The sequence below is a fragment of the Ranitomeya imitator genome, chromosome 2 (genome assembly GCF_032444005.1).
Source record: "Ranitomeya imitator isolate aRanImi1 chromosome 2, aRanImi1.pri, whole genome shotgun sequence".
Classification (NCBI taxonomy): Eukaryota; Metazoa; Chordata; class Amphibia; order Anura; family Dendrobatidae; genus Ranitomeya; species Ranitomeya imitator.
Genome location: NC_091283.1, coordinates 107,284,521 through 107,305,254, shown reverse-complemented (window position 1 = coordinate 107,305,254; position 20,734 = coordinate 107,284,521). Strand labels below are relative to the sequence as shown.

Here is a 20,734-nt window from a genome sequence, read left to right as displayed (position 1 = left end):
GCATATATTGTATATACTGATAATTATGTTGGGTGCTTGCCATTAAGTCCATTGTTCAGTTATTTGCAGTTCTGTATGACTTTTGATATTGACTTTATTGACCAGTATATACGGTAATTTTTAGGTACTGTATTAATCGCATCCTTTTTTTAATCTAGGTTTATGTTTTTGTTTTTATTAAAGGTTTTATTTCCAGTTAAATTCTTAATGACGTTTTCTATATATTTTATCATTTTTTGGGCTATTTGTTGAAGCATATTTTGATTATGTGGTTGCTACATATCATTGTAATCCCATATTTTGTATTAAGTACTCTTGTTTTATTGTGGATGTTCCTCTGATTAGGTGGTAAATAAAGCCAGGGCAGGCTTGAGAACTTTCATGGTAACCCCATTGTGGAGTGCTTACCTTGTTAAGCAATTTAGAAGTCGCGTTACTGGCATTGAAATGCATAATACTGCCAGCACAAGCTGCTCACTATGCCCGTGCCTTCCACAATACTACAAATTGTCTCTTAAAAGAGGAAGAGGACTAGAACTCTAATGCCACCTAGGAAGTAGCAAAACTAGCAACCCCTTGGATCACTGTCAGACACCTCACCCAGCCAAACCAGATCTCACACTTTGCATTGATGGGGGGCAGTATCTCGAAACAGTGTCTACAAATTGAGATTTTGGTTTTGACTTTTATCCCAAGTCATGTGACAAGGCTCGTTAAAGGTTTGATATTGACTTTTAGGATTGCTACTTCCAACAGGTGTCACTAGAGTCCTACTCCTCTATGAAGAGATAATTTGCATATTTCCCAGAGGAGCATTGCAGCTTAAGTCTCAACTTGGCATGTCAGGCTTGACATGTCAGTGTCCGCAAGGAGAACCGTTACCCCTTGGATCCACAATACTACAATGCCTTTTGCCATCAGTACACCACATATAGGACATGATAGTAAATTTAAAGGAGGAAAGTGGTTAGAAACAAAATCCCAGCTTTTATAACTATTCCTTACAGTTTTGAGTTTGGGGTCATTTAGTGCATTACCTGAATAGCGATTGGTTCATTTATTTTCCTCCGATAAAAAATCACTTTCATATCAATAACGGCGCTTGTTGTATTCTTGTGAACTTCAGAGCAAACGATTTCATTTTCACATTTCATTAAAATGTACAGATCAGCCCCTGAAATTGTAAGAGATTTCCCATATGTAACAGTACTTCACTAATAACATTAGCGGAAGTATTTTAACTGGAGTTTAATTTTTGTTATAAAGAAATCGCTTTGCTTCATCAGAATCAGTCAGATAGGTATTACTGTATCTGATGTCAATGGCACATACACAGGATATGAGGGTCCTAACTATGGGACTGGACTGGCCTTCCGGACATCGGCATCCAATCCCCCATCTTAAATGGTGCCCCAGCCACTGTGACCGGAGAGATGGCTGCACATGCACTGGTCTGAACATTCACTGTTACGAGAGTTCAGAACACAACAGAGTTGAGACCTGCATCGTTTAGACATTTATGACACCTCCTGAGGACATTCCATTAATGTCTTCCATGATACATTGCCTTTAATATTCTTCTTACATTTCCCCCTAAACTAAAGGTATAAATATGTATTTTGTTATGTAGGACTCAGGATCTCGGATGTTGGGTATCATTATGGAACCTTGAATGGTACAATATATGCAAAGGAAATGATTGATTGTGATTGTACAGTTGTGGCCAAAAGTATTGACACCCCTGCAATTCTGTCAGATAATACTCAGTTTCTTCCTGAAAATGATTGCAAACACAAATTCTTTGTTATTATCTTCATTTAATTTGTCTTAAATGAAAAACTACAAAAAGAATTGTCCTAAAGCCAAATTGGATATAATTCCACACCAAACATAAAAAAGGGGGTGGCACTGGTATTGTGACTGTTTGAAAAATCATGTGATGCTTCTCTAATTTGTGTAATTAACAGCACCTGTAACTTACCTGTGGCACCTAACAGGTGTTGGCAATAACTAAATCACACTTGCAGCCAGTTGACATGGATTAAAGTTGACTCAACCTCTGTCCTGTGTCCTTGTGTGTACCACATTGAGCATGGAGAAAAGAAAGAAGACCAAAGAAATGTCTGAGGACTTGAGAAACCAAATTGTGAGGAAGCATGAGCAATCTCAAGGCTACAAGTCCATTTCCAAACACCTGAATGTTCCTGTGTCTACCATGTGCAGTGTCATCAAGAAGTTTAAAGCTCATGGCACTGTGGCTAACCTCCCTAGATGTGGACGGAAAAGAAAAATTGACAAGAGATTTCAACGCAAGATTGTGCGGATGTTGGATAAAGAACCTCGACTAACATCCAAACAAGTTCAAGCTGCCCTGCAGTCCGAGGGTACAACAGTGTCAACCCGTACTATCCGTTGGCGTCTGAATGAAAAGGGACTGTATGGTAGGAGACCCAGGAAGACCCCACTTCTTACCCCGAGACATAAAAAGCCAGGCTGGAGTTTGCCAAAACTTACCTGAAAAAGCCTAAAACGTTTTGGAAGAATGTTCTCTGGTCAGATGAGACAAAAGTAGAGCTTTTTGGGCAAAGGCATCAACATAGAGTTTACAGGAGAAAAAGAGGCATTCAAAGAAAAGAACACGGTCTCTACAGTCAAACATGGCAGAGGTTCCCTGATGTTTTGGGGTTGCTTTGCTGCCTCTGGCACTGGACTGCTTGACCGTGTGCATAGCATTATGAAGTCTGAAGACTACCAACAAATTTTGCAGCATAATGTAGGGCCCAGTGTCAGAAAGTTGGGTCTCCCTCAGAGGTCATGGGTCTTCCAGCAGGACAATGACCCAAAACACACTTCAAAAAGCACTAGAAAATGGTTTGAGAGAAAGCACTGGAGACTTCTAAGGTGGCCAGCAGTGAGTCCAGACCTGAATCCCGTAGAACAACTGTGGAGAGATCTAAAAATGGCAGTTTGGAGAAGGCACCCTTCAAATTTCAGGGACCTGGAGCAGTTTGCCAAAGAAGAATGGTCTAAAATTCCAGCAGAGCATTGCAAGAAACTCATTGATGGTTACCGGAAGCGGTTGGTCGCAGTTTTTTTGGCTAAAGGTTGTGCAACCAAGTGTTAGGCTGAGGGTGCCAATACTTTTGTCTGGCCCATTTTTGGAGTTTTGTGTGAAATGATCAATGTTTTGCTTTTTGCTTCATTCTCTTTTGTGCTTTTTCATTTAAGACAAATTAAATGAGGATAATAATACCAAATAATTTGTGTTTGCAGTCATTTTCAGGAAGAAACTGAGTATTATCTGACAGAATTGCTGGGGTGTCAATACTTTTGGCCATGACTGTATATCTTTTCCCTTTCAGTTTCATTGCTTCTCGTGCTTCCATGTGCAAATGAGAATAATGATGATTCCTCTACACTGTGACATCCCTTCAGATATTTGCAGACAGCTACTAAGTCTCCTCTTAGCTTTCTTTTTTGCGAGCTAAACATTCCCAGATCCTTTAACTGTTCCTTGTAGGACATACTTTGCAGTCTGCTCACCATCCTGGTAGCTATTCTCTGAACTTGATCCAGTTTTTCTACGTGTTTTTTTAAAATGTGCCCAGAACTGGACACAGTATTCCATAAATGAGGCCTGACCAAGGAGGAGTAGGGTGAGATAATTACTTCAAGTAATCTAGACTCTATGCTTCTCTTAATACATCCTAGAAGGATTAGTATCCTCCTAATTAGGCTGAGGGTGCCAATACTTTTGTCTGGCCCATTTTTGGAGTTTTGTGTGAAATGACCAATGTTTTGCTTTTTGCTTCATTCTCTTTTGTGTTTTTTCATTTAAGACAAATTAAATGAGGATAATAATACCAAAGAATTTGTGTTTGCAATCCTTTTCAGGAAGAAACTGAGTATTATCTGACAGAATTGCAGGGGTGTTAATACTTTCGGTCACAACTGTAGCTCTAGACTCTGGAGTGGCGTGTGTCTGGGTGACAGAAGGGCACTAAGACACTCTGCCCTGGCAGGGTATTTAGTTTGCTGCTAGAGCCCTGCATCTAATTCTTCACCCAAAGTAAAGCTTACCAACGACGTTTATATAGTTGCAAGTCATAGGTCTATTACATACATAAGCTGGCGGACATAGACAGAAGAGACCCATATACAAGAACAGTATATGGGCCCTTTGCAGTCCAATAGCTCATCATATTGCACAATTCGTCCTGCTCTGGAGGTAGAAATGGGCCCCTGTACCTCTTGGGTCCCTGTGCAGATGTACAAGTTGCACCAATGATCTATCCGCCCCAGTATAGATAAATTCAATGAGACTGAAATATAATCACAGCAGCGGACTCCCCTAATTGCTGTGTAAATTCATCTCCATTAGGAGCAAAACCTGTGTTATAATTTACATGGCAACTGGAAAATCCCTAGACATTGCCAGCATTTACCACTAATAACTGTTCTGTAAGGTAACCATGTATCTGGCTCCCGCAGGCAATATTGTGCAGTATGTGAGAGCAATTAGCCACCAGGCCAAGAAACTGAAGCTTTCAAAAACAAAAACTCTTTGAGATTAAATCTCTGAAAATTGGCACATTTTTTTTTTTTATCGTTGGAGCCTGTCAGTTTGGACCCCCTACAAATAACTAGAAGGAAGGAGTCCCATCAGCTTTTATTATAAAGGGTAAATGTGCATTTATACTGCACAATTATCATTATTTGTACACAAGCCACAACAGGACCACTGAATATGGGCAAGAGTGCAATGTGAAAGCACCCTTTTATAGTGACATCATATTCCGCAGCGCTTTACAGCCATCATCACTATCCCCACTGGCGATCACAATCTAAATATCCTATCATTATGTCTTTGGAGAGTGGGAGGAAACTGGAGAACCTGGAAGAAACCCCCGCAAACTTGGGGAGAACGGATAAATTCCTTGGTGGGATTTGAACCCCGGACCCCAGTGCTGCAAGGTGACAGTCCTAACCATTGAGCACCATGCTGTTCATACACTGTTTGCATTCGGCTGCTCCTGGAGTTGGTATCAGTTGATCTAATGGGGGCATTTGATGGGAGTCCAGCACCCATCTGGTAGGTGAGCAATATGGTGGTTCTGGATAACTCCTGTAAACTATGGTTTCTTGATGTAGAATCTGTGTAGGGGATAAATGAGTGGTGTGTTTTTTTTTTTGTTTGTTTTTTTTTTTTTTGGGGGGGGAGGGGTTGTTTGTTTTTTAATTTCAAACTAAGTTTTTGTAAACTTGTGATTTGATCCTGGTTTCCCCATCTTACCTTCTGCTTTCCCCTGTGGGTCTACTCCTTCTATGCTCCGCACCAGCACTTGACTGACTCTTTTTGGATATCCCAACAAGAAGTTCCAACAGGTTACACTGGGCTTGTCCTGGAGCAGCTCCCTGCGGAGGTCGTCAGATAACATGTGAGAGGAGGCGATGCCGAAGCTAAAAACATGTCAACACTTTACTGAGGCTATTAGTTAGAACAATTTTCCTTGGTGTCAAATCATCCATTTATAATAATTTATTATAAAAATATAATTATATAACGTAATTCATTATCATAGCAATAACAATTATTTATTATGTTATGGTAACAAAATAACTTTAATTTATGTAACAAATGTGAAATTTTATGTGCCACGTGTTTTAAGCCCTTTACATATCCATAGATTCATAATTGGGTTTAATGCAATGTGGCGCTAAATGTGCAGAAGGGGCTCTCTAATTAATTCTTACACCGTTGACTATAGTTTTTGTTTGTTTTTGACTAAGTAAAAACCAAATTGTTCTGCAGTACTGTTGGTCGCCACAAGGTGACGCAGTATCCTTATACTAAACCTGTGGATTCTGTAAATGTCACAGTCGCAGCGTCTGTACAGAACATACCATAGTTTGTATAGTCCATGTATGAAAATGTGCAATCATGAAAATAATGTTGATTTTTTTTTTTTTTTAAGGGCCGGACCATCTGGCTTGGCGCAGAAGGAGTATTTTCAAGAATATACGCGGATCTAACACAAGGTAATGAACGAGCTACAGCCATTGTGGATGAGAAATCCATTTGTGATCACCTATTTTTAAAGAGTACTGAGATATACAGAAAGTTATTGAGGTTTATCACCCAAAACACCACTAAATATATAGATGAACTGTAATTACTATTATACAAAAATATATTCCAACAAGATGATGACAAATTATTGGCCAGAATCTGTAATGGTTGCAATTTTGTAGCAAAATGTGCGACCTCTTTGGATAACCTGTTATCCCCCAGCCAGTACTGTGATAATAGTATGGAGGTGACTTTGAAAAATAATGGATGTTGCTGATGTGCGTTATGTGGTTCCATCAAAAATCCACACATTTTATGTCTTTCTATACACGTATCAATTATCCAACTAGATCATACATCAACTGCAATTGTCCAAGTGTAACGAACAATACGTCGGTGCACAGCACGTAGACTCAAAATACACCTTGGAGAGCCCTTCAGAAAAGAACCATTACAGGAATATCTCTGGGGCTCCAAAACTTCAGGGATGTGCATGCTGGTAACCACTAATAGGACAGCACATTCTTAATCCCTATGCTTCCCCCTTGTAAAATAATAACTCCTATACTTATTTCCAGTACCAGCGCTGTTCCAGTGATGGCAGCACTGGTTTTCCCGGGGATGGCATAGCATTATGTCAAGCAATTATTGGGGCCAATCATGGTTGGCTTCACTCTTCTGTCAAGACATCCAGAGGAAATGAGCTGCTGCCACCCTCTTCCTTCCGCCGGTTGTCAATTACGTACTTAGGAGAGGAGAGCGAAGCCAGTGCTGATTGGCTGCAGCGATCCCTAGGACAGCGAGTGTAGATACCACTGGAATGGCGTCGGCACCAGAGGTGATTAAAGGTGTTATTTTATGGGGGGGGGGGAAACCTACTGGTTGAAAAAGGACTGTCTGAGTAGTGGACAACCCCTTTAACTATATCGTGAAACAAGATCCCCAATTGGACCTAGTCTGCAGACCGATGCTTAATTTTTCTCGTTTCTTCATTAGCCTGTGATATTATGCGTGAGTATATACTTCTAGACTTGATCTAAAACACATGATTGAGTCTGATATTGGAAATGCACTCCATTATTTTACATTGCAAAATGTATTTTTTTTTAATCAGCCCTACATCTTTTCACACTCTAGAAATAAAACCCCAAAATAATTTAAAGAAAAAACTTATTTGGTATTGCTACAAGTGTAAAAATCTGATCTTTCAAAGTATAATGTTAATTCACCTGATTGGTAAATGTCGTAGCGAAAAACAAAATCAAAGCACAAGAATTGCATTTTTTAATCATCGCATTGCTGAAAAGATAATTAATGTATAGAAAATAGGAAGCGTCTAAAATGTATCTTTCCCAAAATGGTATCAATAAAAACCTCTGTTTTCCCTGCAAAAAAACAAAATGGAAATGTTACAGGAGCGAGCTAATGCAGGGAGAATAAAAGTTCACGATCTCCCTGCAGCTGCACTTTAAAAGGGGATTTACCTGCAAATAAATATGATTTATTTTTCTTCGGAAGGATTCTCTTTATCTTTTCTGTAGGACTCCTGGAGAACTTTCATTTTAAGCATGCTAAGGAGAAACGTTTGGGTTGTAAACTTCGTACTACCTGAAATTGGACGACACATCAGTAAAGATTCTGAGGTTGAATTCACAGGTTATTCCAGCCTGAAATGTTGTAGGGATAATGACGTATCTTCCTTTCTTCAATAACTTCCTCAAGAAAATAGACCTGAGGTTCATGTATAGGGAAGATGCGGCTCTTTCCTGTCCTTGCAGCTTGTGCATTCTGTATAATCTATTATGTTCCACCTACGGAAAAACTGCAATAAATTATTTTTAAAAAACTGTACTATATAATATAACACAAGTCCTTAAAAATAACTTGTGTAGCAGCTGGAGGTAAATCCTATTTCAGTCCATAAAATAAACACAATCCTTACATTTCTGCATTCTGTAGATTGTCTTTTGTGTTGCTATATTAGTACAGACCGGATGGTCACGTATAAGAAAATGCCCTGCACTCTCACAGTCCAAAGAACATGGCACAGTGACTGCCCCCTTAATGGAAAACATGCTGGAAAATTTTAATGGAAAAGATTGGGGTGCCTGCACTGCCGGTGAGATGTACGAGGTCAATCTGGTATCACATGATGTCTCACTTTGTATCATTGTCAAGAAGATATTTGCCCACCCAATCATAAGAACAAATCGGACTATAGGTGTTTGAAAAGAATCTGTTAACAGATTTACCATGTAATCTGAGATCAGAATAATGTAGGAGCCCAGAGCCTGATTCCAAGGATGTGTCACTTACAAGTCTGTGTGCTGTAGCTTCAATACAATCATTGTTTTATCAGCAGGAGATTATGATTTATCACTGCAGGACTAGGTGTCCTGTGCAAGCCAGTCCAGCTAATCTGTGTAAGACTGTCCCAATTACGGATGCCGTGACGAGGCGGGATGGCTTTCGCATTTTTTTGTTCAAAAAACATGTTAACTACGTACCATATATTATTTTCATGCATTGCGCTATTTATTTACTGCGGGGTATTTAATCATTATGTTTTTGTCTTTTTCTGTTCAGTGGCCAGTGTGAACGTGCGCTTACACACCAGTTTATATCCCAGTTCATGCCTGTTGTTTGTTTTTTGTTTGTTTTTTTGTTTATTTGCAGTAGCCTGTATTATGCTTGCGGAGCAGCAGATTCAGGCTGCCATAAAGTAAGAATTGTAAAATTGTTCCATAGCTTCTGTGATCTAAATCAGGATTGCTTTTGCATTTCAAAGGCAGGAATCCAGTGATCTGTGTATGATCTGGGATTGTCGGTGCTTCTGTGTTTCTCGAATACAAACACTCAGAATTTTAAGACTGAAATAAGTGCGGTTTCATTGCTTCACCGTTTTCATAAGTATAATTTGACATCACCTTTAGTTCCTACAGTCCGGCACCATGTTCTACAATATTCTAGATAGGAGTGACGCGCTATGTACCCACACGGCTATAACATGGGGTGAGCTGGCTTTTACACTTCCCTGGTCTATAACGCATGATCACTGTTACTACTTATGTGTTTTTTTTCTACTTTGAAAACCATCCAGGAGATTGTCTTCAGATTGTGACACATAGATAAATACAGAAGGGGCTTTATGTTTTCTACCTTGAGAATTTCAAAGCCGATAATGAAATAGTCTCCTTTTCCTGACTTCTTGTGTAGTCGCTGATCCTCTTGTTGCAGAGACACCAGCACCTCATCCTCTTCTTTCTTTACCTCAAAGATGAACTGAAAAATAAAAATCGGAAGAACAAGGTATAATACTTGTCACGTAAAATGAAAAGATGTGTACATTGTCAATCCACATATTGTCAGCTACAAAACCATAAACTTTATATTGAGGGGTCTCACTCAAGGGGTCCTTGCTTTTTGCTTGGTAAAGAGCTAAATTCAATGCTCCTAAAATGAATAAATTGGTTTAATAGAATGTTCTCTTACAAGGAGTTGAGTGCAGGGTTTTTAACTTTGAGCATCGTCACCCCAAGTACTGGTCAGCCATCCCTTACATGTAGAACTCTGGCCTGAAGTTGATATACAAGACCCCTAAATAAGACCCTCTCACATGATATCCATATACTATACAGTGGGAAATGGTTGTGTATAGCAGACTATCTAAGCATAAAAAAATACTGTATGTGCAGGAAATGTAAGCTCCTCAGAGGCCAATTAACTCCTTTACTAGTGTACTGTCGGTAACCGTTCAGAATCTGTGCACTCACTGATTATATATAATATATAAGTGATATGAAACTTCCGACCTTCTCACTGTAGTAGTAGACACTGCTCAGAAACACTTATCAGGACCCTCTGATAATTCATGACCGCGTATGGTCCAAATCATTCCACTGAAACCCCCTCTATATTAATTTACCCCCCCCCCCAGTCTCCCCATACTACTTAACTTCTAATCATGATACACAGAAGACTTTCCTTTTGGATATAATTGGACACAGCGGCCATTTATTAACAAAGAACAATAACCAATGAAAGAATTGGGGGAGATCCTTGAGGATACAAGATCAGGCACATGTATGACAAAGTATTTTCCAATAGAATTATTTTACCCTCAGCCGTAATTCCAAGTTTGAGGGCACGACGCCACAATCAGTGGTAAATAAACCTCACCACTGACTCCCAGGGTACACCCCGTCCAGAGCCCCACTAGGTGCCACATCAGCTGATCAGTAATTCCATCCTGAAGGAAACCATCCCTGCATATTCCCCCCAATACTAATAAGGTACCGTCACATTAAGCGACACTGCAGCGATCTAAACAATGACCCCGATCGCTGCAGCGTCACTGTGTGGTCGCTGGAGAGCTGTCACACACAGCTCTCCAGTGACCAACGATGCCGAAGTCCCCTGGTAACCAGGCTAAACATCGGGTTACTAAGCGCAGGGCCGCACTTAGTAACCCGATGTTTACCCTGGTTACCAGCGTAAACGTAAAAAAAAAAAAACACTACATACTTACATTCCGGTGTCTGTCCTCTCCGCTGTGCTTTCCGGCGGCTGCGCTTACACAGTGCAGAGAAGCAGAGCGCCGGAGAGGACAGACACCGGAATGTAAGTATGTAGTGTTTGTTTTTTTTTACATTTACAATGGTAATCAGGGTAAATTTCGGGTTACTAAGCGCGGCCCTGCGCTTAGTAACCCGATGTTTACCCTGGTTACCAGTGAAGACATCGCTGAATCGGCGTCACACACGCCGATTCAGCGATGTCTGCGGGAGATCCAGCGACGAAATAAAGTTCTGGACTTTCTGCGCCGACCAGCGATGTCACAGCAGGATCCTGATCGCTGCTGCCTGTCAAACTCAACGATATCGCTAGCCAGGACGCTGCAACGTCACGGATCGCTAGCGATATCGTTCAGTGTGAAGGTACCTTTACAGTAAAGATTTTGACTTTCAACATAATCCCGAGCCATACAATCAAACAAGATATACATCTCCATAATAAATCCCTGAAAAAAACAGGGCAGGCGGGACTCTTCTTACTGATATCCTCACAAGAATGGCCCCTTTTCCTGCACTTTTTCTTTGATACACCCCTTTTACTGCCCCTTCCCAGTCATTATTGATCCAATCCCATAGCTCTAATTCACACTTAATTTTGATGATCTGGCTCAATCATGGTCATGTGGGCCTCTGCCTACAAGTACGGCTCCGGACCCTTCTTTAGCAGTAGGCACGGTTTTGTGAGCTGGAGGGGAACTGATGCTCCTTATTGCAGGAGAATCTCATAGTAGGTTGTCCTCTCATCACATTTGACATCATTAAAAAGTCAGAGGATCCAAACAGAAACATAGGCCCGATTAATTGACGCAATTTTACTGGAATTCCTGTATAAATTGTTTTGAAAAGTTACAAAATTTTGGAGTTGTGCAAAAAAAATTGCGACTTGTTACGTCTTCACCCCAGTTTTCCCCAGCTCCACCAAAATGGGCAGGACAGGGGTGAGACGCCACCGCTGATTGAATTCACGATGAGCTGTCGTGTTTCCTACAGCAGAATTCATATTCCTATAAGGGACGTGCGCCACTCATCAGATGTTCCAAATTCATGAAGAAGTGTGCATCTTTTCATGAATCAGGAGGCTCTGACTCCAGCTCACCCCCTCAACAAGACGATCAAGAAAATCGCTTGTTTTAATGAATTGGGACCAAAGACTTTTTGAAACATACCATGGAAGCAGATATCTTCGTACAGAATACTTATGGGTCCTTACATAATGCTGACCATTTAGCTTTGGGATTTTTGTGAAGAATGTGTACAGTATATGTAAATAATATAATATAAATATATTTTATTTCATTTCCCTTTGACTTCTGCTATGTCACATTCTCAGGCTGTGCAGCTGCATGGGTCCATGTTACCCAGAGGGTATCCCACTGCTTTTTTTCTGTATCCTAAAATGTGTGTCATGCAAAAATGCCTACTATGATTTCTTTAAGGCCATGTTCACACCTTCAGTATTTGGTGAGTTTTTTACCTCAGTATTTGTGAGCCAAAACCAGGAGTGGGTGATAAATACAGAAGTGGTGCAGATGTTTCTATTATACTTTACCTCTGATTGTTCCACTCCTGGATTTGGCTTACAAATACTGAGGTAAAATACTCACCAAATACTGACCATGTGAATGTGTCCTAATTCTGTAAAGAAAAAAAAAAAGTCTATATTGCACTTAAGCCTCAAGCAGTTTACAAGAAAGACCCCTGCTACTATATTAAAAGCTGTCTCTAACAGTTTGGCAGTCACCTGTGGATTCTGAAAAAATGTACTTTTATTATTGAAGCATCCTCCGGAGCGATTCAGCAGAGCATCCGTGTTTTCCGTCCATTTTCCACGAGCCTCTCCCCTCTCCCATGTTTTGTGTTGGCTGAGATATGAAGTGTTAATCATACGGCAGACGTCGGCATGAGTGAAGTTATTACACCAGTCCTCGAACGTCATCCTACAGGACAGAGAGCAGCGCTCAGACGCAGCATAAAATCACTGAATGACGCCTGCACGCTGCACTAATGGAGCATTACGTTATCAGTCTCCTTTATCTTCTTTTTTCACAAACTACATTACACCACAATATATATACATGTAGATCATCCAGCACAGGTAATTGGTTAGCCAGTTAAAACTAAAGATATAACCATCTTTGTAAACTGTTTTTTTTATTATTATTATTCAATGTATTTTGCACTAAAATACATTTTTGATATTGGGTTTTATTAAAAATGTAGCATCCTTTGGATTTTACAGCATTTTTGTTCCTCTGCACACTGCTAGCTGTTAAAGGAGTTAAATAAGAATCCGCGAGTGAGCGCGTTCTGACAGGAGAGAGTAGAACTCTTTTATCTGTTGGTTCCTGAGCTCCTCTCAGCTGATCTATTACTACAAGGTTCAGCTCAATTTTATTGTGGTCATAAATCAGTATAGTGGAACTTTTAAAAAGACAAATATAACAGACTCTCCCATCAGAACGAGCTTACTGATGGATTCTTGGATAACTCATTCTGCAGCCAGCAATGGACAGTACTACAGAGAGGCTACAGAAGGCAAACGGTGAAAAATGTTTAATGAAATCCAAATGCAAAAATAATTTCCAGTCCATAATACATGTCTAGCTTAACTCCTTAATGACAGCCAATACGTCTTTTAACTGACCTGAGATATAAGAGAATATCCTCCCCATACAGGTGACAATCCAGCAGCTGCCGGCTGTGCACTATAGCTGACAACGGGGTTTGCACCATCCATATGTTTAACCCCTTAGATGCTGCTGTCAATAGTGACTACATCATTATAAATGGTTAACAGAGTGTAGGGGCTTCCTCTTTATCCAAATTGGTGCCCTCAAATCATGATTTTGTGGTCCTGGTGTTTGCCATGGCAATTCACGACCAATTAGCGGCCTTAGTGTCTGACGGCTGTAGTAACCTGTTCAGAAGTTACCGACATTTAGGGGGTAAAAATACACATTTTCATTTCTGTCATGCCACTTTGCATTAATTCCTGTAAAGCACCTGAAGAGTTAATAAACTACCTGACAGCAGTTTTCAATACGTAAGGGGGCGCTGTTTTAAAATGGTATCACATTTGGGGTTTCCCAATATATGAGACCCGTAAAGACACTTCAAACATGGATATGTCCCTAAAAAAATGCAGTTTGTAAATTTCCTTGAAAAAAATGAAAAATTACTGCTACATTTTTAATCCTCCTAAAATGCTAACAAAATAAAAGAACATTTTACAAATGGTGCTGAAGTAAAGCTGACATGTGGGAAATGTTATTTAATATGGTTTGCTGTGGTATGGTTATCTGGATTAAAGGGATAATCATTCAAATTTTGAAAATGGCTAATTTTTTTACATTTTTCTCAAATTTTGTATGTTTTTTTTTATAAATAAACATAAAACATGTTGATCTAAATTTACCCTTATCATAAAGTATAATGTGTCACGAAAAAAAGTCTCAAAATCACTGGGATATGTTGAAGCGTTTCAGAGTTATTACCACATAAAGTGACACTGGTCAGATTTCAAAAATTTGGCTCCGTCACTAATTAAAGCATTTGTGTCTATAGGCCAAATAATGCCAAATAAATTACCAATGAAGATATAATCTACTGCTGCTGCAGTGTCCGCTATAAATCCACCTAGTAAAGTCACCCCCATACACATTAGAGAATTGTCTTCTGAACCAGCAAGACTTGCCATCTAATGGGTAGGAAGGCAGAAGATTTCTAGGGTTACCTGGGGGCAGAACATAGGGCATGTTGAGTTTCAATTCAAGGGCTCGTTCACACGATTGTATAAATTGAACGAGTGCTATCTGATGTTTTATGGGATAGCACTTGGCCCAATGTTATACTATGGGGCAGTGCAGATTTGCATCTTTTATTTTTTCATGCCGATTCGGCATGAGAAAAAAATTGCATCCAATAATGATGGCATGCACCCATACAAGTCTATGGAAACATGTAAAATGGAGAAATTAAGATCTCCGTATTCACACCTGTGATCCGATTTTCTCATGTGAGAGAATTGGGTCGCACTAAGGTGACATTCAGATCTAACGTGGAGCAGAGTTTGAGCCGAGTGTCATTAACAGAATTGATCCGATACACTCGCAGAGAGAATATACGATTGATCGTGTGACTCCAGCCTCAAGTGATGTTTGACAGCAGCTTACCCCCATCTCCCTATGGCAAACACGTGCATGATTGATGAATGCGAACAAGCATGTTGTTTTTATAGAACTTAACGCTCAAAGGAGATCTGTCAACAATTTTCACTGTGAAATACTACAATGCTGCACTTGTTTATTTTGCCAATCTTTGCAATTTTTATTGTAGAGGTGTAACAAGTAACCATAACTAAATTATTTTCCCTATTCTGTTTTCCATGATTTTTTGGCCAGTGGCCACCAACTGATAATGTAATATATCCTGGCATATGGAGTAATTTGCGAACATTGTGATAAATAACAATCTCTCACCTTTTTTATAAGAAAAACAAAGTTGGATAAACTTAAACCCTGCATTTAGTGTTATGGATTGTACGGCTGATCTAATTTCGCTACATTGTTGGTGTGCCAATCTCACCAGAACTCGCCATCGTTCCGCACAGCTAGTCCGAGCTTCCCTTTCTCCGATTTGCTCACTTTTTTCCACTCTTCAGATCTTCAAGACAAAAAAGAAACTTTTCTGGCATCTGCTTTTTTTCCTAGGGAGAACTATGTATTGTTTGCCGTTATCCTCGCCTTTTATGGAAGAAAGTTCCTTTAGGCATGCATGTTAAAGAATAATAAGTGCGGTGGATTGGGATCTATTCTCTCCGTCAAGTATGCATGTGGCTTAGCAAGGTATAAAGTTTTCTGTATCTCTTGGCAGGACTCCAAGATTGTGACATCTGTCTTAAATAAAGTTAAATACCGTACGTCTACTTCTCAATTCCCCATCCTAGCATTTGTCAGTACTATATTCTAGCACTGGCTATTCAGATATTGCCAGGTCACTAGCAGTGGTTTCTTGAGTTCTGTATGCAATGCCGGACTGAAGACCCAATGACCCACCAATAACACTGCCTCTGGCGGGCCCACTGCTCAGCTACATGCAAATGTCACATTACCCTAATTCACAAGTTTGCCTATGTTTCTATATAATAATAAATGGAGTAGTTTGTTAAAGGGAATCTGTCGTCCCATTTTTCGCCTATAAGCTGCGGCCACCGCCATCAGGAGCTTATCTACAGCATTCTGGAATGCTGTAGATAAGCCCTCGATGTAACCTGAAAGATGAGAAAAAGAGGTTACATTATACTCACCCAGGGGCGGTCCTGATGCGGTGCGGTCCGATGGGCATTGCAGTCCGGGTCTGGCGCCTCTCATCTTCATACGATGTCGTCCCCTTCTTGTCTTCCTGCCGCGGCTCTGGCGCAGGCATACTTTGTCTGCCCTGTTGAGGGCAGAGCAAAGTACTGCAGTGCACAGGTGCCGGGAAAGGTCAGAGAGGCCCAGCACCTGCGCACTGCAGTTCTTTGCTCTGCCCTCAACAGGGCAGACAAAGTACGCCTGCGCAGGAGCCGTGGCAGGAAGACAAGAAGGGGACAACATCATATGAAGATGGGAGGACCCGGACCGCGAGGCCCATCAGACCGGACCGCACCAGGACCGCCCCTGGGTGAGTATAATCTAACTTGTTTTTGTTATCTTTCAGGTTACATCGGCGGCTTATCTACAGCATTACAGAATGCTGTAGGTAAGCCCCTGATGGCGGTGGCCGCAGCTTATAAGCAAAAAATGGGTTAACAGATTCCTTTTCAATGAATGATGAGATGCTGCCCTAGTCTGTACATTGTGAAACAAATGTATTGTGCCAAATGTAGGTTGAGTGGGGCCCACCTGGGAATTCTCCTGTTCTCCTGTGTGCCAGTCCAAGCCTGATTAAATGCGTTGCACTATAATAGTAAATCATGCTAATTACATTTTACATACTCATCATGCCATGCGCCTCTCCACTCCCTTTTTCCCCATGGATTCCTCATTCTGATCATGAAAAGTTTGGAGGTCTTTCCAAAGCAAAGGGTCTTCTCTCCCAAAGATACCTTCTTTATGTCTGTCACTGAATATGCATGTCCTTTGATAAGTCCCATTGGAGTCACTGCCTCCATATCTTTGGCGGAGAGAGCCTTAGGAGACAGTAGGAAAATATTAGATCAGCACATGTATAAAGAGCTTACAATAGCTTTCTATGTATAGTATGACACTTGTCTGTACATATATGAATGTTCTGGATTTTTTTGCCTAACGTCTAAAATTAAATGCATATTGGTAAATTTGTGCATTAAGGAAAACATTAAAGGGGTTGTCTGATCTTCTGATAAAAGTCTGCAGTCAATCACAAGTGACTGCAGAATTCTGAATCCTAAGAGCATTCGGTGCGCACGCTCTTAGCATTTACTGGTATTACCGGTTAGAGAGGGTGGTCATATGATCGCAAGTATGCAATATGCTTACATGTGGTCACGTGCTCACTACATGTGCTCGACTCCTCTCAATTCACTTGCATTGAGGGCAGCCAAGTACGTCTAGTAGAATGTGGCTGGAAGTATGCAAATCACAAGCTTTGTCCTGAAGCATCTTTTTGCCTTTTCTTAGTAATTTCCTGAATGACTATAGATAACGCCTTCTATAATTATACCATCGAGAAAAGCTGTTACGTGATAAATCATCAAAATCGGCATAAAGTAAATTATTAAATCATTTTATTTCTATAATTCCCTTTTTGAGTTTATCCATGGCACTCTGAAAATAATGAAATATTTTCCTATCGCCACGACAGCACCCACAATGAGAGAGGGGATCCGCCCACCTTCCGGACAGGAACCTACAGGTTAAAAAGGGGCGCTCCCCCTCGCCCTCCAGTTTGGGTTCCTGTCCGGACGGCGGGAGCCTGCAGGTCTTTTCGCTTACCCGGGTCCGCCAAGCCTCTGTGCGGTGTCCAGGTGGGAACGGCAGAATCGGGGGCCCGGAAGCAGCGTCGGGGGGTATACTGCTCGCAGCCCACCCCTCGTCTGGCCAGGAGTCGTGGCGTTTCTGGGGGAAGGCATGCCGCCCTGGATCGCACACGCGGCGCTGCGGAGACAGATCAGCGCTTATGACCCGGAAGTACTCCTTTGACTTCCGGGGGAGGCCGGGAGGAGGAGCGCGGCAAGTTTAAAAATGGAGCAGCGCTTTGGTGAGTGTGTGCGGCAGCATGTCTTCTATAGGAGACGCCGAACACTTGCAAGCAGAGAAGGGCAGCAGCAGATCTCGCAGCAGTGATGTGGTACGCGGGCAGCAGGACTCTGGCAACCCGACGTCACGTCGCACCTCACCCCCTCAGAGACCAGTACTCCTGTTATGAAAGGCAATTCAGTACTACAATGGACATAGCGGTCAGAGCACATACAGTTATCTGACAATAACCCAAAATCATAGAACGAGCTCTGAGACGTGGGAACTCTGCAGACCGCAATCCCTAATCCTCTCCAAACAACACTAGAGGCAGCCGTGGATTGCACCTAACTCTGCCTAGGCAACTCGGCACAGCCTGAGAAACTAACTAGCCTGAAGATAGAAAATAAGCCTACCTTGCCTCAGAGAAATACCCCAAAGGAAAAGGCAGCCCCCCACATATAATGACTGTGAGTTAAGATGAAAAGACAAACGTAGAGATGAAATAGATTCAGCAAAGTGAGGCCCGACTTTCTTAACAGATCGAGGATAGAAAAGGTAACTTTGCGGTCTACACAAAACCCTAAAGAAAACCACGCAAAGGGGGCAAAAAGACCCTCCGTACCGAACTAACGGCACGGAGGTACACCCTTTGCGTCCCAGAGCTTCCAGCAACAAAATAGACAAGCTGGACAGAAAAAATAGCAAACAAATAGCAAAGAAGAACTTAGCTATGCAGAGCAGCAGGCCACAGGAATGATCCAGGGAAAAGCAAGTCCAACACTGGAACATTGACAGGAAGCCAGGATCAAAGCATTAGGTGGAGTTAAGTAGAGAAGCACCTAACGACCTCACCAGATCACCTGAGGGAGGAAACTCAGAAGCCGCAGTACCACTTCCCTCCACCAACAGAAGCTCACAGAGAGAATCAGCCGAAGTACCACTTGTGACCACAGGAGGGAGCTCTGCCACAGAATTCACAACAGTACCCCCCCCCCTTGAGGAGGGGTCACCGAACCCTCACCAGAGCCCCCAGGCCGACCAGGATGAGCCACATGAAAGGCACGAACAAGATCGGGAGCATGGACATCAGAGGCAAAAACCCAGGAATTATCTTCCTGAGCATAACCCTTCCATTTAACCAGATACTGGAGTTTCCGTCTAGAAACACGAGAATCCAAAATCTTCTCCAGAATATACTCCAATTCCCCCTCCACCAAAACCGGGGCAGGAGGATCAACATATGGAACCATAGGTGCCACGTATCTCCGCAACAATGACCTATGGAATACGTTATGTATGGAAAAAGAATCTGGAAGGGTCAGACAAAAAGACACAGGATTAAGAACCTCAGAAATCCTATACGGACCAATGAAACGAGGTTTAAACTTAGGAGAGGAAACCTTCATAGGAATATGACGAGAAGATAACCAAACCAGATCCCCAACACGAAGTCGGGGACCCACACGGCGTCTGCGATTAGCGAAACGTTGAGCCTTCTCCTGGGACAAGGTCAAATTGTCCACTACATGAGTCCAAATCTGCTGCAACCTGTCCACCACAGTATCCACACCAGGACAGTCCGAAGACTCAACCTGTCCTGAAGAGAAACGAGGATGGAACCCAGAATTGCAGAAAAATGGCGAAACCAAGGTAGCCGAGCTGGCCCGATTATTAAGGGCGAACTCAACCAAAGGCAAAAAGGACACCCAGTCATCCTGATCGGCAGAAACAAAGCATCTCAGATATGTTTCCAAGGTCTGATTGGTTCGTTCGGTCTGGCCATTATTCTGAGGATGGAAAGCCGAGGAAAAAGACAAGTCAATGCCCATCCTACCACAAAAGGCTCGCCAAAACCTTGAAACAAACTGGGAACCTCTGTCAGAAACGATATTCTCTGGAATGCCATGTAAACGAACCACATGCTGGAAGAACAATGGCACCAAATCAGAGGAGGAAGGCAATTTAGACAAGGGTACCAGATGGACCATCTTAGAAAAGCGATCACAGACCACCCAAATGACTGACATCTTTTGAGAAACGGGAAGATCAGAAATAAAATGCATAGAGATATGTGTCCAAGGCCTCTTCGGGACCGGCAAGGGCAAAAGCAACCCACTGGCACGAGAACAGCAGGGCTTAGCCCGAGCACAAATCCCACAGGACTGCACAAAAACACGCACATCCCGCGACAGAGACGGCCACCAAAAGGATCTAGCCACCAACTCTCTGGTACCAAAGATTCCAGGATGACCAGCCAACACCGAACAATGAACCTCAGAGATAACTTTATTGGTCCACCTATCAGGGACAAACAGTCTCTCCGCTGGACAACGATCAGGTTTATTAGCCTGAAATTTTTGCAGCACCCGCCGCAAATCAGGGGAGATGGCAGACACAATTACTCCTTCCTTGAGGATACCCGCCGGCTCAGACAAACCCGGAGAGTCGGGCACAAAACTCCTAGACAGAGCATCCGCCTTCACATTTTTAGAGCCCGGAAGGTACGAAATCACAAAGTCAAAACGGGCAAAAAACAGCGACCAACGAGCCTGTCTAGGATTCAACCGCTTAGCAGACTCAAGATAAGTCAAGTTCTTATGATCAGTCAATACCACCACGCGATGCTTAGCTCCTTCAAGCCAATGACGCCACTCCTCGAATGCCCACTTCATGGCCAGCAACTCTCGGTTGCCCACATCATAATTTCGCTCAGCAGGCGAAAACTTCCTGGAAAAAAAAGCGCATGGTTTCATCACTGAGCAATCAGAACCTCTCTGCGACAAAACAGCCCCTGCTCCAATCTCAGAAGCATCAACCTCGACTTGGAACGGCAGAGAAACATCTGGTTGACACAACACAGGGGCAGAAGAAAAACGACGCTTCAAGTCTTG

At 42.0% G+C, this 20,734-nt stretch overlaps 1 protein-coding gene across 5 annotated transcripts in view; it reads right to left on the bottom strand.

Annotated features, from left to right (window-relative positions):
- CAPN6 (calpain 6) overlaps positions 1–20,734 on the bottom strand; it is a 160,754-nt gene that overhangs the window by 9,397 nt on the left and 130,623 nt on the right. For 4 of the 5 annotated variants that reach the window (XM_069747119.1, XM_069747120.1, XM_069747121.1 and 1 more), the window contains 7 exons: positions 16,620–16,813; positions 15,229–15,306; positions 12,386–12,581; positions 9,230–9,352; positions 7,679–7,881; positions 5,294–5,415; positions 1,038–1,174 (listed from right to left, as the gene is read on the bottom strand). In XM_069747119.1, coding sequence (XP_069603220.1) covers positions 1,038–1,174; positions 5,294–5,415; positions 7,679–7,881; positions 9,230–9,352; positions 12,386–12,581; positions 15,229–15,306; positions 16,620–16,813 — 1,053 coding nt within the window. The remainder of the gene's footprint in view (positions 1–1,037; positions 1,175–5,293; positions 5,416–7,678; positions 7,882–9,229; positions 9,353–12,385; positions 12,582–15,228; positions 15,307–16,619; positions 16,814–20,734) is intronic. The other variant, XM_069747123.1, reaches the window with a different exon arrangement.